This window comes from Abramis brama, assembly GCF_963993115.1.
Source record: "Abramis brama genome assembly, chromosome: 10".
NCBI classification, from domain to species: Eukaryota; Metazoa; Chordata; class Actinopteri; order Cypriniformes; family Leuciscidae; genus Abramis; species Abramis brama.
The window spans coordinates 2,255,120-2,271,226 of NC_139972.1; the positions used below are offsets into that span (position 1 = coordinate 2,255,120).

The 16,107-nt window shown below is 38.9% G+C and overlaps 1 protein-coding gene across 4 annotated transcripts in view; it reads left to right on the forward strand.

Annotated features, from left to right (window-relative positions):
* The window catches only part of LOC311091353 (protein NLRC3-like), a 61,896-nt gene that overhangs the window by 20,110 nt on the left and 25,679 nt on the right, over positions 1-16,107 (forward strand). For all 4 annotated transcript variants that reach the window (XM_084127268.1, XM_084127266.1, XM_084127269.1 and 1 more), the window contains 2 exons: positions 12,107-12,202; positions 12,413-14,221. In XM_084127268.1, coding sequence (XP_083983394.1) covers positions 12,107-12,202; positions 12,413-14,221 — 1,905 coding nt within the window. The remainder of the gene's footprint in view (positions 1-12,106; positions 12,203-12,412; positions 14,222-16,107) is intronic.

Here is a 16,107-nt window from a genome sequence, read left to right on the forward strand (position 1 = left end):
CTGAAATAACCACTCGTTACAACCGAGGTATGCAGCAAAGCATTTGTGAAGCCACAACACGCACAACCTTGAGGCGGATGGGCTACAACAGCAGAAGACCCCACCGGGTACCACTCATCTCCATTACAAATAGGAAAAAGAGGCTACAATTTGCACGAGCTCACCAAAATTGGACAGTTGAAGACTGGAAAAATGTTGCCTGGTCTGATGAGTCTCGATTTCTTTTGAGACATTCAGATGGTAGAGTCAGAATTTGGCGTAAACAGAATGAGAACATGGATCCATCATGCCTTGTTACCACTGTGCAGGCTGGTGGTGGTGGTGGAATGGTGTGGGGGATGTTTTCTTGGCACACTTTAGGCCCCTTATTGCCAATTGGGCATCGTTTAAATGCCACGGCCTACCTGAGCATTGTTTCTGACCGTGTCCATCCCTTTATGACCACCATGTACCCATCCTCTGATGGCTACTTCCAGCAGGATAATGCAACATGTCACAAAGCTTGAATCATTTCAAATTGGTTTCTTGAACATGACAATGAGTTGACTGTACTAAAATGGCCCCCACAGTCACCAGATCTCAACCCAATAGAGCATCTTTGGGATGTGGTGGAACGGGAGCTTCGTGCCCTGGATGTACATCCCACAAATCTCCATCAACTGCAAGATGCTATCCTATCAGTATGGGCCAACATTTCTAAAGAATGCTTTCAGTACCTTGTTGAATCAATGCCACGTAGAATTAAGGCAGGTCTGAAGGCGAAAGGGAGTCAAACACAGTATTAGTATGGTGTTCCTAATAATCCTTTAGGTGAGTGTATATTCAAAACACAAGCCACAAATAGTTAGATTAGATACCCCTGACAGATCAATAAATAAAATAAAAATAAATTAAAATAACGAGAGTTAGTCAGAATTTTCAACTTTGTCTTTTTAACTGCAGAAACAACAATAAATGTTAAACTGGAGTGATAGTGTTTTTAGCTAAAAATGTTCACAGCATCCAAAAATCAAATTAGAACCGGCTGAAAAGTTTTGAAATCACTTGTACCCTACCTGATCGAGAGAAAAAATCCAGTCTTTCACTCTGTCTGTGTCCGTTGGAGTCTTTTCAAATTGTGCACGCGGATAAAATACATTCTAAAACACTTAACGTGAAAAACGTTTAACGACTTAATCTCCTAAAATAGTTAAATTAAAATATGAAAACGATTTACCTTAGTAGGAACACATTGTGTTCATATTCTGGGTTCATCTGCTTATCTGCACATAGTATGGTTTCTTAAAGGGATACTTCACCTCTGGAAAGATGAATGTGTATTTAAAATAGGTCAATTATGTAGAAGAAATGTGAAGAAATTTTTTAATTTGGAGCTTTATAGACTGAGAAAAGCCAGAAAATGTATTTTTGGCTTACGTGGATGAAAGACAACTCCCAGAATGCACTTGCTTCGCTGCCCTAGGAGGCCACTCCCAAGCCACGCCTACCAGTTAGAGAGCGCAGTTGAAAACAACAAGAAGGTTAGGCTGCTAACTTAGTGAGTCTCCGTGACGAGTTTGCCCTGGATTTCGAGATCGGCCAAAATGTCCGGGATTCGGCTTTTGCGTTCTACAGTCGCCATTCATTATGTTCACTGTGGCGAGCAGGACGAGGCTGAAGGCCGCGGGAGAACGGCGCGAGGCCGGTGGCGTCATTACTGAGACGCGCCGGTCTCATATCTCTCACGGAGGAGCGGGAATTTTCTTAGCAGTGGTAAAACGCACATCAACCAATCACTTGTTTAGCGTTCATGTAAACACTACATTCAGATTCACCGATCGGAATGATTTCAGTTAGATTGAAACAAAAGGTGTGCATGTAAACAATGAATGGCGACCGCAGAAAGCAAAAGCCGAATCCCGGACATTTTGAACGATCTCGCCCACAGGACAAGTCCGGGAAAAGGAGGATGGTAACCCCTACTACTCAGCTTTCTCCTACTACTCAGCTTTCTCCACATTACAAGAGTCTGATAGCTTAGCTTCCAGGCTGACACTGTGTACATTCTGTGAGTGAGATCCCACCTCCTATGGGCGGGTTGAAAATATGCGGAACAACGCCTTCTACTCTACTAATCATCTAATGACGATTTTTGCGTCATCGGAGGATTTTTTCCAGACAAAAAATACATAAATCTCTCCTCTCAGGGGGATATGAGGGTGGAAAGCATGGTAATTCGAAAATACTACAGGTTTTCTACTAATACAAAGCTTAATGCTAAATCCTGAAGTATCCCTTTAATAAAGTGTGTAGCATACTGTGTACATACATTAAGCCACGTTAAAGTGCCTTTTAAGCGCTTTAAAAGCTTTTTTCACGTTAAGCATTTTAAAATGTCCTGTGGAAAACCAACTTGTTAACCCTCTGGGGTGTTTTTGGGGTCCTTGAGATGTTCTGACATGCCCTGACATTTGTGCTTTTTTCAGTTGCTTATAAACGTATTAATGGCAAAGGTGTAATTTCACTCTATATAGCACAAACAGGACTACCATAATATGTGAGCCACATGTATGTACATGTTTTCATTTTTGAGAGAATAATGTTTATGCATGGTTATTGAAAAAACTAAAAATTAAAGTTTCTGAAATAAGGCCACAAAACACATACTAAATATGTGTCAATAAGACTTTTGACTAATGGATGTCGTCGCCTAGAGTTTCTTCTTCAAAATGATGTGAAAATTATCCGCCTAATCATTCACATAAAACAATACATTGATTTTAGTTTTGTGAAACACTTTTAGTTTGGAAAGGCAATATGCGGATGGGGCGTAAACGATCATGCATAATTTAGTAGTTCACACCTGATGAGACAATGCCCCTGCATACTTAATTAGCCATTCATTCAGGTGTGTCACCTATAGCTAACTTAAATATACAAGCTTCATAAAAATGATCATTCTAGAAGAAAATTTCAGATGGCATTTAGAGGCTTTTGCATCTGAACTCTTCATATACACACACACACACACACACACACACACACACACACACACATATATATATATATATATATATATATATGTATATATATATATATATATATATATATATATATATATATATATATATATATATATAAACATACACATACACACACACACACACACACATATATATATATGCATACACATACATACTTTATAATCTGTTCAAAACTAGTCAACGTCTTTCAAAACTAAAGTATACATTTTATCATACGTATTTCAAAGTAAAGGATTCATTAGTTAGTTGATGACTTTATTTTTGACAAAACACATACAGTATATATTCCTCATCTCAGTATAGCAATATAGTTTGCTAAAAGCTGTTCATTCAATACAGCAGTATTTAAAAATCGATAATATTTTGTAAAATTACATTTATATTTGCATTTGTCAAAACTTAGACACTTTTAAACATCAAAAGGACATTTATTAATATGTATTCGTGTCAAAATGACATATAAACAGATTTTCCTATTCAATTTTGCATGGAAACGCTTCCAAGACGCTTGCGTGTCGCGTGAAAAATAGGCTTCAGTTCTATTTCTAGCATGTACGCGCTTTCCACGCGGCTCGTGCCGCGCCTGAGACGCGCGTCTCACACAGGCAGTGTGCAAAGTGTGTTAACATGGGAGCCGAAATAAGAACGGACACGCCACGCAGCTGAGACGCTTACGCCACGCATCCAGTGTGTCACCGGCCTTATCCAGCGGATGTGGGCGTTTCACAGGTTTGTATGGATCGCCTCACATTTGCGTTTGTATAGCGCGGTCTCCGTAGGTGGAGTCACATTAAAACTTAATTAGCTGAGATGATAACGACTGACATCTCTCTCTTTACATACATGTTATATAAACTGTGAATATTTGTTTTTTTATAGAAATTACTTCATTTAAAAGAAGAGAATTCAAGCTTCATGCCTGTGTGTCTGTATGCCTGTTTGACTGAGTATTCGCTGAGTTACAGTTCATTTTCGGACGCGTTTCAGAATTGACTTCACTGATGGAGAGTAGGCAGAACTCGCATCGTGTTTATTTTTCTTTATTTGGCGAAAAGCAGAAAACTTTGTTTTTATTATGAGCATATACAAAAAAAATACACACTAAACAGGATCGATTGATGTATAACACAAGCATATAAGATAAAAATTAATATTTATTATTATTATTTTTTTTGCACTCATAAGGAAAAAAACGAGCCTATCGCGCCGGCGCGAAAGCCGACCTCAGGGGGTTAACTTTGGCCGGCAGAAGTGCGATCATGGTTTTCCTGTTGCTAAATCCAGCCTTGGAGAATATCCTTTCTGATGGTGTAAAATCCACACTTTATATTTTCTTATCCCAGACATTAAAGATTTAAATCCTTGCCGCCAAGACGCTCCTCTGTCGGTCACGGATTGAAAGTGAATCTTAAATCTGTCACGGGGTGTTTGGATTTATTCACGCACGTTAAAAAATATTTATTAAAAGCTTCTTTCTTTGCACATTTTTATATACAGTATTATCATAATAGGCTGAATATTAACCCTCTGGAGTCTGAGGTGTTTTTGGGGCCCTTGAGATGTTTTGACATGACCTGACATTTGTGCTTATTTCAGCTACTTACAACATACTATTGGCCAACATGTAATTTTGTTGTATTCAGCACAAACTCTGCTACAATAATATGTGAGCAAAATGGATGTACATGTTTGCATTTTATAGAAAAAAAATATTATGCGTGGTTAGTATGTTTTGGGAAAAACATTGTCACTGCAATAAGGCCATTTAACACATACTGAATAGTTTTCCATAAGACTTTGGAATTACTATTCTTGTAGGCTAGATTTTTTTCTACAAAATGAGGTGAAAATCATTCTGACCACTCTTTCACAAAAAACAATATAACGATTTTAATTTTGCATGTCAGTTTTTGTGTCAGCACTGCTGTATGCGTGGGCCATGAATATTAATGTGATTCACACCAGGGGTGTGACTAAAGACACTCCCCCCATGGCTAATGGGCCATCAAGGTGCTGTGAGGCAGCCTGAACAAAGAATGATGACCTAAGAATGATTCACTGATGAATAAAAAGTTAAAAAGAACAGCATTTATTCAAAATAGAAATCTTTTCTAACAATGGAAAGACTTAAAGTTATTACTATCACTTACATCCTTTCCAAAAAAGAAAGAAAAAAAGACCAAACTTTTGTTTTTTTATAAAAAAATATTTTTATTCAAAGAATCCTGAAAAAACTATTACAGGTTATAAAAAATATATATTAAGCAGCACAACGGTTTCCAACACTGATTTAAAACTCATTGCCGTTTTCTGTGACACACCACAGAGCTCTGTTATAAGTTGCTCCATAAACTCTTTATGTGACAAGTTACCATGTAGCTCTTTGTGCACAATGAAAGAGTTGGTGGAAGCAATGTCCAAGAAGTGTAGAAAAATCTTACTGTACCACTTCATGGTTATGTGCTGTGTTGTGTAGTACTGTATCAGCTGATCAGACAGGTCAACACCCCCCATGAGTTTGTTGTATGCAGTCACAGGTGCAGGACATGGAAATGTCTTTGTCCTCCATGTATCTTGTGTTTTCACCCTCATCTGCGCAGTGTCTCCTGTATAAGCAGAATGGATGGTTTTTGTCATTTCACACAAGAATAGGTAGGCTACTTTTATATTATGACGATGTAAACACAATTAGGCTACATTTCATCTGTAAAATATTACGTCTATGCACTTACTCTGTATGATTTCTCGATCGCACTGAGAACTGAAGGTTCACATTCCTAAAAAACAACATCAAAATAAAACTTTTAGCATACATTATACAAAGTAAACTGCTGAGCAAGTGATGGTTATGGACAAACAATGTATAGTTGATGGGCCATAGAACGGAGAAATATCTATTTATGGGCCATAGACCGCGTCACCGCGAGTATCTGTTGATGGGTATCCGCACGCATTTAGTGACACACGCAATGAACGGATCGTTCGCGAACGACACACATCACTACATTTCAAACATTTACACCTGTATTCACAAACATCTGTGCATAAGGCAGTATTGAAGCGTGTCTTAGGCTAACCAAAATCGAGCATTTATATAAAAATATAATGTAGACAGTAGGCTATATCACATATTTTACCGGAGGCTGAAACATATTTGCACTAAATCACATTAGTAGATATTCGCAAACAAGCTACATTACGCATAAAGAAGTATTTTAGCATTATTTCAGTGTCATAAGCTAATCAAAACTGAGTGAAATATATATGAAGTATATAAATTTAGCACTGAAAGGTTGCCTACCAGTCTAGTTCACATTTTAACATGTTTCTGTCTATTTATAGATGCATATACATGTACGATATTAGGCTTAGTTCATGTTTTTACTCCAAACTCATTTCATAACATACATTTTAATCTGGCATGACCAGTTTAACATGTCTTACCTTAAAAATCTTCTCATCTTCACGTTCTTCTGAGGTAAATCCCAAGGTAAACAGCACAGCACAGCACAGCACAAGGTAAACAGCACAGCACAGCACATCTTCAAACTCGATGAAAAGCAGAGAGGAGTAAGTTACCGAAGTCTCTTATTCTTTGTTTTGAGGTGATGAGGGCGTTTACAGGTCTGCGTTCTGCCGCGTGGATCATTTGCATGTCAATCGCTCGTGCGCGCGTGGGTGTGGTCACATTATAGTTAATTAGGATGTGTTTGAGAAACTGTACATGTCGCTGCTTTCTTACGGATTACTTAAACAGAGAATATTTGTTTTTTATATAATTTACATATTTTAAAAATAGAGACTCCAAGCGTTGTATAGACATGTGTTTTAAGTCTGTGTGACAAACATTCGCTGAGTTACAGGTCATTTTCTGTCGCGTTTCAGAATGAGTTTCACATTGAGAGAGACGGCAGAACGCGCATCATGTTTATTTTTCTTTATTTGGCGAAAAGCACAACACTTTGTTTTTATTATGAGTATGCACAAAAAAAATACACACTTAACAGGATCGATTGATGTACAACACAAGCATATAAGATAAAAATTAATATTAGAATTTTGATTTTGTTTGCACTGATAAGGAAAAAAAACGAGCCTATCGCGCCGGCGCGACAGCCGACCTCAGGGGGTTAACGAAGTGCAAACAGAGACCATAGCCACAAGATGGTCCAGAGATGGGTATTGGGAGACAGAATATTGTAAATGCAGCCTAATGTGTGCGCTTCAGGGAACTCATTTTACTTTTACTTTAAAAATTTCTAATTTGTGATCGCACATACTCCGTGTATAGGGAGCCGCGGTGCTGAGCACGCATTCTATAAGGGACTGTTCGTTTTTTATTTAAGGGGCCACTGGAGGAGTTTTGAGATCTGTTGTCAAAAAAGACATGACCCTCCCTTCGCCAGCAATAAATTTTTCTATGACCCTCCAAAAATGATTGTGAAAAAAAGGCATGACCCTCCACCGATAATTTATTGATTAGCCTGTACTGCGCTTGGCAAAGATGTTCAGCCACTGTTTGTTTGTTTGTTTTTTGAAACCATAAACTCCTGCTTTCTCATCTTATATGGCTGTAACGATAGACCAAACCTACGATTCGGTTCGTATCACGATTTTTGATTTTAGATTTGAAAAAAATCATGTTTTCGGTGCTGATGCGGTGTGACTCGTTCAACATGTGGGTGGCGTTGCGAATAAAGCATCTAAAAGCTGTCACAAAGAACCGGCAAAAGTATGATTATTAATATGTCAAATATAGCAAGGAGACATTTTAGTTGTTTATTAATAAACACGTGTTTTCTGTGTCGACTGCAAAGATGAAGTTGACAATGCGTCGCGATCTTCTCAGAACGCGCCAGAGAGAAATGCACATTTCATACGGATTACATAAGAGAGCAGTCTGTTTTCTTTCGTTTTGAATTGTTCTGTTTAAAAGTATTTCAAGCTTTCTATATATTTATCAGGTCTGTGAGGCAAGTAGCCTACCTTACGCAGAGTTTCGGTTCATTTATGAGAAGAGTCCAGTTCACTCGCCCGCGCCTCCATGTCATGATTATACTATATTTACTTCTTAGGCTATTTAAATCCAGATAAAACATTGATTAAAATTAAGATACAATTAATAAAAAAACGAAATTCACTTTAAAGAAAGGCTTTGTGCTTTCTGTTTGAGGTCTCTGTGAAATTTCGCTTGAAGTCGCTTTCAGAGCAGTCATGTCCGTAATGGAGAACTGTCACGCCCGTAACATTGTTTTTTTTTTTTTTCACATAAATGCAACCACGAAAAATAAAATAAAAATAATATGTTATGTTCTGTGGAGGCCGATCTTTATTCATCTGGTGGGTAGGCTATATATCTTTTGGTTTGCACAGTGTAATTTATAGAATTACTAAAAAATATTTTGCCACCTAAAAGTTAAAGATTTTTTGTGTCACGTCACATGTGTATTTACCTCATATTAAATATAAAACGCATGTGTAGACTGATATTTTTCTAATGTCTTGACTCCTTTCAGACGTTTAAAAATATTGGTATTAAATGCATTTTCTGAGAATTTATATTTCAAGTATTGACTGGAAATGTCACGTCCATAACACTGGAATCGCCCAATTTTAAAGGAGAAGTTCACTTTCAAAAAAACTTTTGCTGATAATTTACTCACCCCCATGTCATCCAAGATGTCCATGTCTTTCTTTCTTCAGTCGCAAAGAAATTAAGGTTTTTGATGAAAACATTCCAGGATTTCCCCCCATGTAATGGATTCTATTGGGACCCAAACGGTAGAAGGTCCAAATGACAGTTTAAGTGCAGCTTCAAAGGGCTTTAAACGATACCAGACGATGAATAAGGGTCTTATCTAGCGAAACGATCGGTCATTTCCAAAATAAATAAAAAAGTTTAAGTTTTATAAGCACAAATGTTCGCCTTGCTCTGTTCTGTGATGCGCGTTCGTGACGTCACGTAATACGCAATTACGTTGAAAAGGTCACGCTTGACGTGTTTACAAATGTGCGGAAGGAGGACCATATACACATTTTCAAATGTATTTGTGTCAGTTTATCGTTTAAAATGCCCATTTCGTGTGCGTATCCTCGGTGTTTTAATATTAAAAAGCCAAAAAGAACATTTTCTTCAGGACAGAAATTTTTCAAGCGTGACCTTTTCAACGTAATTGCGTATTACGTGACGTCACGAACGCGCATCACAGAACAGAGCAAGGCGAACATTTGTGCTTATAAAACTTAAACTTTTTTATTTATTTTGGAAATGACCGATCGTTTCGCTAGATAAGACCCTTATTCATCGTCTGGTATCGTTTAAAGCCCTTTGAAGCTGCACTTAAACTGTCATTTGGACCTTCTACCGTTTGGGTCCCAATAGAATCCATTACATGGGGGGAAATCCTGGAATGTTTTCATCAAAAACCTTAATTTCTTTGCGACTGAAGAAAGAAAGACATGGACATCTTGGATGACATGGGGGTGAGTAAATTATCAGCAAAAGTTTTTTTGAAAGTGAACTTCTCCTTTAATGAATTTATCCTCAACTAGTTTTTGTGCATGTAGGTCTACGTATTTATGTTAACTTAAATAAATCTAATAGTAATTTAAAGATGTGGTAGCCCTACATCTTACACGTCGTGGAAACAAAATAAGAATGGAAACTAAAATATGGTAGTATCGCACAGCGCACATTCTATCAGCTGCAGTTCTGGCGCCTCAGTCCCAATACTGTAAAACTCGACGTACTTTTACATCACAATCATGTTAATGCAGCGAGAGTTACACTCACAGGACACTGTGCACTTATTCGCAATCACAAAAGTTCATTATTTGCTCGTGCTTTAAAGCTTTGCCGGTGTGGTGAATAATCGAGTCCGGCTGAAGAAATGGGTCCGGGCTTAGGACCCAATTAGTATGCCAGTAGTATGCCTGATCTAAATCTGTTCTCGCGATACGGTAAGGCAGTATCAGTGCAGTAATATCAGGTAAAGCTCATAGCACGATCATCGGATAACGTTAGCTGAATGCTATGCTATTATCTAAGCTAACTAAAAAACACACTAACAACGAGAAATGTTTAATTTCACAATCTATAGCTTCGGTTAAATACTAGTATATGAAACGTATAATGTAAAATACATTAAATACATTGATGACTCGTTATAACGTAGTACAAACGTCTTCTATAATAAAGTGATTTTGTATGATTTATAACCAGGCACTTAAGCGATTACCCATAAAACGTGCTTTGAACCAATCGGATTGCTTGGGTCCTTCGCCCGGACCCAATACACCGAGTGACCATATTATCCGCCACACCGGGTAAACATTTCTTTGGCGTTCTGTTCTGACATGATGCACTTTTTCTAAGCGAGATCTGAAGTGCGCGCGCACTGTCAAACAGCGCCAAACTGGATTTTTGTTGGGTCAGACCGATAACGCGAGATTGGTCTCAGCCTCAGACGTCACGCCCACGGAACGTTGGCTAAACGTCTGATGCATATGGTACACTTAACTGGAAACACTTCAGGAATGTCGAAGTCGTCATCTGATTGGTTGAATTTTATCTGATTTCCGGGGGGCGCGAGTGTCGCGTTTATTTTCGGTCCGCCGGGAAACAAAGCGCAGACGTCTGATTGCGGAAGAAAAACTGTTGTGTTTACATGAGTGACAATGAGCATTTATCAAGATCAGCTAAAAGATGTGGTAATGCAGACGCCATTGTTATACGTGCACGAACAGATCAATGACTTACTGCTTGTTTTCTTCTCCTTCTTTGATTTTCTATGCTGACTGACTTGTTGCACGCCGGTCTGTTGTTGTGGGGACATTTCCACGCCCCGAAACGTGACGCTGAACGAAACGAACTGTAATTGGTTGTTTGACATGTCGGTCAAACGGCCTTATGGGCGGGCCTTGGCCAAAGAAAGCTGCTATGAATTCCAGACCTTCAGCCGTCAGTCTGAAGGTCTGGCTACGCGAGACTAACGCGAGATCAACATGGACCTAAATGGAAAAAAATAGCACCAAACAAGCCACTTTGAAATGTTGCTGTTTTCATGAATAGAAAAGTTGGGTGACCCTCCCCTTAGACTAAAAAAAATTGGATGACCCTCCCCTCAACAAAGAATAAAAAGACATGACCCTCCCCTATTTTCCTCCAGTGGCCCCTTCCATAAATACCGAACGGTCCCTAAGATAAGACATTTATCAGACGTTTAGGGTCTGTTGCGCAACGAATCCTCCGCCAACGTCACGCGATCAGAGAACTTTGATTCTTTCTGCACTAATTGCGACGGCAACCCGTGCTGGATGAGCAGAGCAGACTTTTACATTAGTTTTTAATGGGTTTTATTTTTTATAAAACAGTAAAACGACAGTTGAGGCGAATGTGAGTGTAGCGGTGGAAACTGGAATATTATATGCTTATTTCACCCTCACGCTCCGTCATGGCGATATCGCGAGTCAGCTTTTCACTCGACGGGAAATCTCGTCACATTTTAGTCTCGCGCACACTCCTACTAACTGCTCTTGACTGAATAACTTTTGTAGCTTTAGTAAGGATTAGTCTATATTTAATCTATCATTTATGCTGTGCAGACTGATCATTTTATTATAATAATTGTATTATTTATATATTTATTATTATCAATAGCTGTATTAGTATCAGTACTTCATTCATAAAAAGGATGCCATTAAACACGTATTTGAAATATACGTCTTTATGTTGCTTCTACATTAATTTGGAGATTAACTGTGAAATTATTACATTATAAAATATATAAACTAGATATAAACCTACAAAAATGTAAGTGTTTGTAATTGCAATTGTTTTTAATTAAAAGATTTTTTTTTTTATTAAATTAACTTTTTTAATTGATTGACAGCACAAATATATATATATATCTGTGGTTAGTCATGGATCATGTATGGCATTAAAAATGTAAAAAATGGCATTAAAAAGGCATTGAAAAGCATTACATTTAATTTGAAGATACCTGCAGAAACCCTGTACTCAGTGAATGAAAAAATTACATATCAGTGTGTCTGATTCTTTACCCTCTTCATTCTGATTTAAGGTCAAATCTTCCATCCAGACCAGTTAAAAACAAAACTTTGTACAAGCCTGTGATTCAAACACAAGACTTTAATGAAAGCATGTGTCCTGGTTTCAGGTAAAATGCAGGACTTTTGTTGTTGTTTAATTTTAGGTGCTGCAGTTCACATCACACATCACTCAAACACATGATTAATGATTGAATCATTTCAGAAACCTTATGATGTTCTGTGTCCCATAATAGAGCAAACAAAAAAATCCATTTAGTAATTTTATGGTTGTTTACTAACTCTAACTTGTGTAATAATGTGGTATTTAAATCTTGCAGCCATGACTCTAATCCTGCTGAAGTCCTCAACACATTGAAATCAAATCTGAGAAAGAGGTTTGAGTGTTTGTGTGAGGGAATATCAAAGCAGGGAAACCCAACACTCCTGAATGAGATCTACACAGAGCTCTACATCACAGAGAGTGGAAGTGGAGAGATCAATAATGAGCATGAGGTGAGACAGATTGAGAGACAGTCCAGGAGAGCAGAAACAGAGGACACACCGATCAAATGCCGTGACATCTTTAGACCTTTACCTGGACAAGACAAAGCCATCAGAACTGTGCTGACAAAGGGAGTCGCTGGCATTGGAAAAACAGTCTCTGTGCAGAAGTTCATCCTGGACTGGGCTGAAGGGAAAGAGAATCAGGACGTCCAGCTCATATTTCCACTTGCTTTCAGAGAGCTCAACTTTATGAAGAACAAAACTCTCAGTCTTCCAGATCTTCTTCATCGCTTTTTCCCTAAAACAAAAGAAATGGACATATTCAGTGATGAGTATAAAGTGTTGTTCATCTTTGATGGTCTGGATGAGTGTCGTCTGTCTCTGGATTTTCAGAGCGATGTGAGGTTGTGTGATGTGACTGAATCAGCCTCAGTGGACGAGCTGCTGATGAACCTCATTGTGGGGAATCTGCTTCCCTCTGCTCTCATCTGGATCACCTCCAGACCAGCAGCAGCGGATCTCGTCCCCTCTGAGTGTGTCCATCGAGTGACAGAGGTACGAGGCTTCAGTGACACACAGAAGGAGGAATACTTCAGGAAGAGAATCAGTGATCAGCGTCTGGCCCACAGGATCATCTCACACCTGAAGTCATCAAGGAGCCTCTTTATTATGTGCAACATCCCAGTGTTCTGCTGGATCTCAGCCACTGTTCTAGAGAAGATGTTGAGTGAAGCAGAGAGAGGAGAGTTTCCCAAGACTCTCACTCAAATGTACACACACTTCCTGCTCATTCAGACCAACATCAAACATGAGAAGGACTATGAGAAGAAAGTGAAAGATGAAGACATGATTGTCAAACTGGGGAAACTGGCTTATCGGCAGCTTTTGAAAGGCAACCTGATCTTCTATGAGGAAGACCTGAGCGAGTGTGGCATTGATGTGGCAGAAGCATCAGTTTACTCAGGATTGTGCACTCAGATCTTCAGAGAGGAATTGGGCTTGTGTCAGGGGAAAGTCTTCTGCTTTGTTCATCTGAGCATTCAGGAACATCTAGCAGCTCTATATGTGCATCTCTCCTTTATCAACAATGACATCAATGTGTTTGACCAAATTACCAAACCAACTAATGGAGACAAAGTTTCACTATCTGATCTCCATCAGAGAGCTGTGGATGAGGCTTTAGACAGTAAAAATGGGCATCTGGACCTTTTCCTTCGTTTCCTTCTGGGTCTGTCAGTGAAGTCTAATCAGGGTCTCTTACAAGAACTGCAGGGACCTGCCCCTATCAAAAAAACAACAAAAAAAAACAAACAAAAAAACAAAATAAAAAAAAACAAACAAAAAAAACATAAGACACAGACAGCAAACAGCTCTCACAACAATAAGAAAACAGTTGACTATATTAAAGAAAAGATCAGTGAGAATCCCTCTCCAGATAAATACATCAATCTGTTTCACTGTCTGAATGAACTGGGTGATCTTTCTCTAGTGAACGAAGCTGAACCTCAAATGAGACATGGACGATTATGTGATGTGAATCTCTCCTCGTCTCAGTGGTCAGCTTTAGTGTTTGTGTTGTTGTCCTCAGAGAAGACACTGCAGAGTTTTGACCTGAGAACCTTAAATGGAGCCAGAAATGATCAGTAAGTAACGCTGAGTACAATAATTACAGTCTAAAACATTATGATCTTTCAAAGTAAACTCTTTTGACCGTTGTGTGCGCACCGTCTGTGCCATCACAAAAATTGGGCTGCAAGCGGATCCTCCTGATGATGAAAATTTCGTCACGCAGACTGCCAAAGTAAACTTGATAAAAACAGTTAATGGCCTTGATGCCGTTCCTGGTGGCCGTTTAGCTCTTCACAGTGGCGTAGCGGACAGGCACGCAGGGCATATTACATTATTGTTGTTGTTATTATTAGGCTACTTTTATCATTAAATTAATATTAGTTTAATTGACCCGCAATAATTTCATAGCACATCACAGCATAACTGACGCGCTGTGAGGATAAAAGATTAGAATAGCTTACTTCAAAAACAACTTGTTTAACACAAAATACTTCTTGATTCATGAAAATATGCATATTTTCACTATTGGCCACAAGAGAAGTATTAATAAAATAAATTTGATTAATCTCTCATCATCTCTAAGAGAATATGTGCGTTAACTCAAGCAAACTAGATAATAATAGACCTGCCTCAGCAACATTAACAAGAAAAAGAAAAAACAAATCTGTTTTGGCGGAATACGATTAGTAGCTTCTACAGTTATAGATACTAAAACAACTTTTTCACATGTCTTTTATAAAGAAGTGTTTAATTAAAAATTGTTTGAGGGTATTTCGTAAGGTATGTAATGTATTATTTACTTATGATTTTAATTATTATTATTAGTGGCCAAGCACCGAAAGTGCGGAGGCACCTATTTTATGTGTTCCCATTCTTATTATTAGGGGTCAAGCACCGAAGGTGCAGAGGCACCTATTGTATCTGTTCCCGTTCTTATTATTAGGGGTTAAGCACCGAAGGTGCAGAGGCACCTATTGTATCTGTTCCCGTTCTTATTATTAGACGTTAAGCACCGAAGGTGCAGAGGCACCTATTGTATCTGTTCCCGTTCTTATTATTAGCGGTCAAGCACCGAAGGTGCAGAGGCACCTATTGTATCCGTTCCCATTCTTATTATTAGGGGTCAAGCACCGAAGGTGCAGAGGCACCTATTGTATCAGTTCCCGTTCTTATTATTAGGGGTCAAGCACCGAAGGTGCAGAGGCACCTATTGTATCTGTTCCCGTTCTTATTATTAGGGGTCAAGCACCGAAGGTGCAGAGGCACCTATTGTATCTGTTCCCGTTCTTATTATTAGGGGTCAAGCACCGAAGGTGCAGAGGCACCTATTGTATCTGTTCCCGTTCTTATTATTAGGGGTCAAGCACCGAAGGTACGGAGGCACCTATTGTAATCGTTCCCGTTCTTATTATTAGGGGTCAAGCACTGAAGGTGCAGAGGCACCTATTGTATCTGTTCCCATTCTTATTATTAGGGGTCAAGCACCGAAGGTGCAGAGGCACCTATTGTATCTGTTCCCATTCTTATTATTAGGGGTCAAGCACCGAAGGTGCAAAGGCACCTATTGTATCTGTTCCCATTCTTATTATTAGGGGTCAAGCACCGAAGGTGCAGAGGCACCTATTGTATCTGTTCCCGTTCTTATTATTAGGGGTTAAGCACCGAAGGTGCAGAGGCACCTATTGTATCTGTTCCCGTTCTTATTATTAGACGTTAAGCACCGAAGGTGCAGAGGCACCTATTGTATCTGTTCCCGTTCTTATTATTAGGGGTCAAGCACCGAAGGTGCAGAGGCACCTATTGTATCCGTTCCCATTCTTATTATTAGGGGTCAAGCACCGAAGGTGCAGAGGCACCTATTGTATCAGTTCCCGTTCTTATTATTAGGGGTCAAGCACCGAAGGTGCAGAGGCACCTATTGTATCTGTTCCCGTTCTTATTATTAGGGGTCAAGCACCGA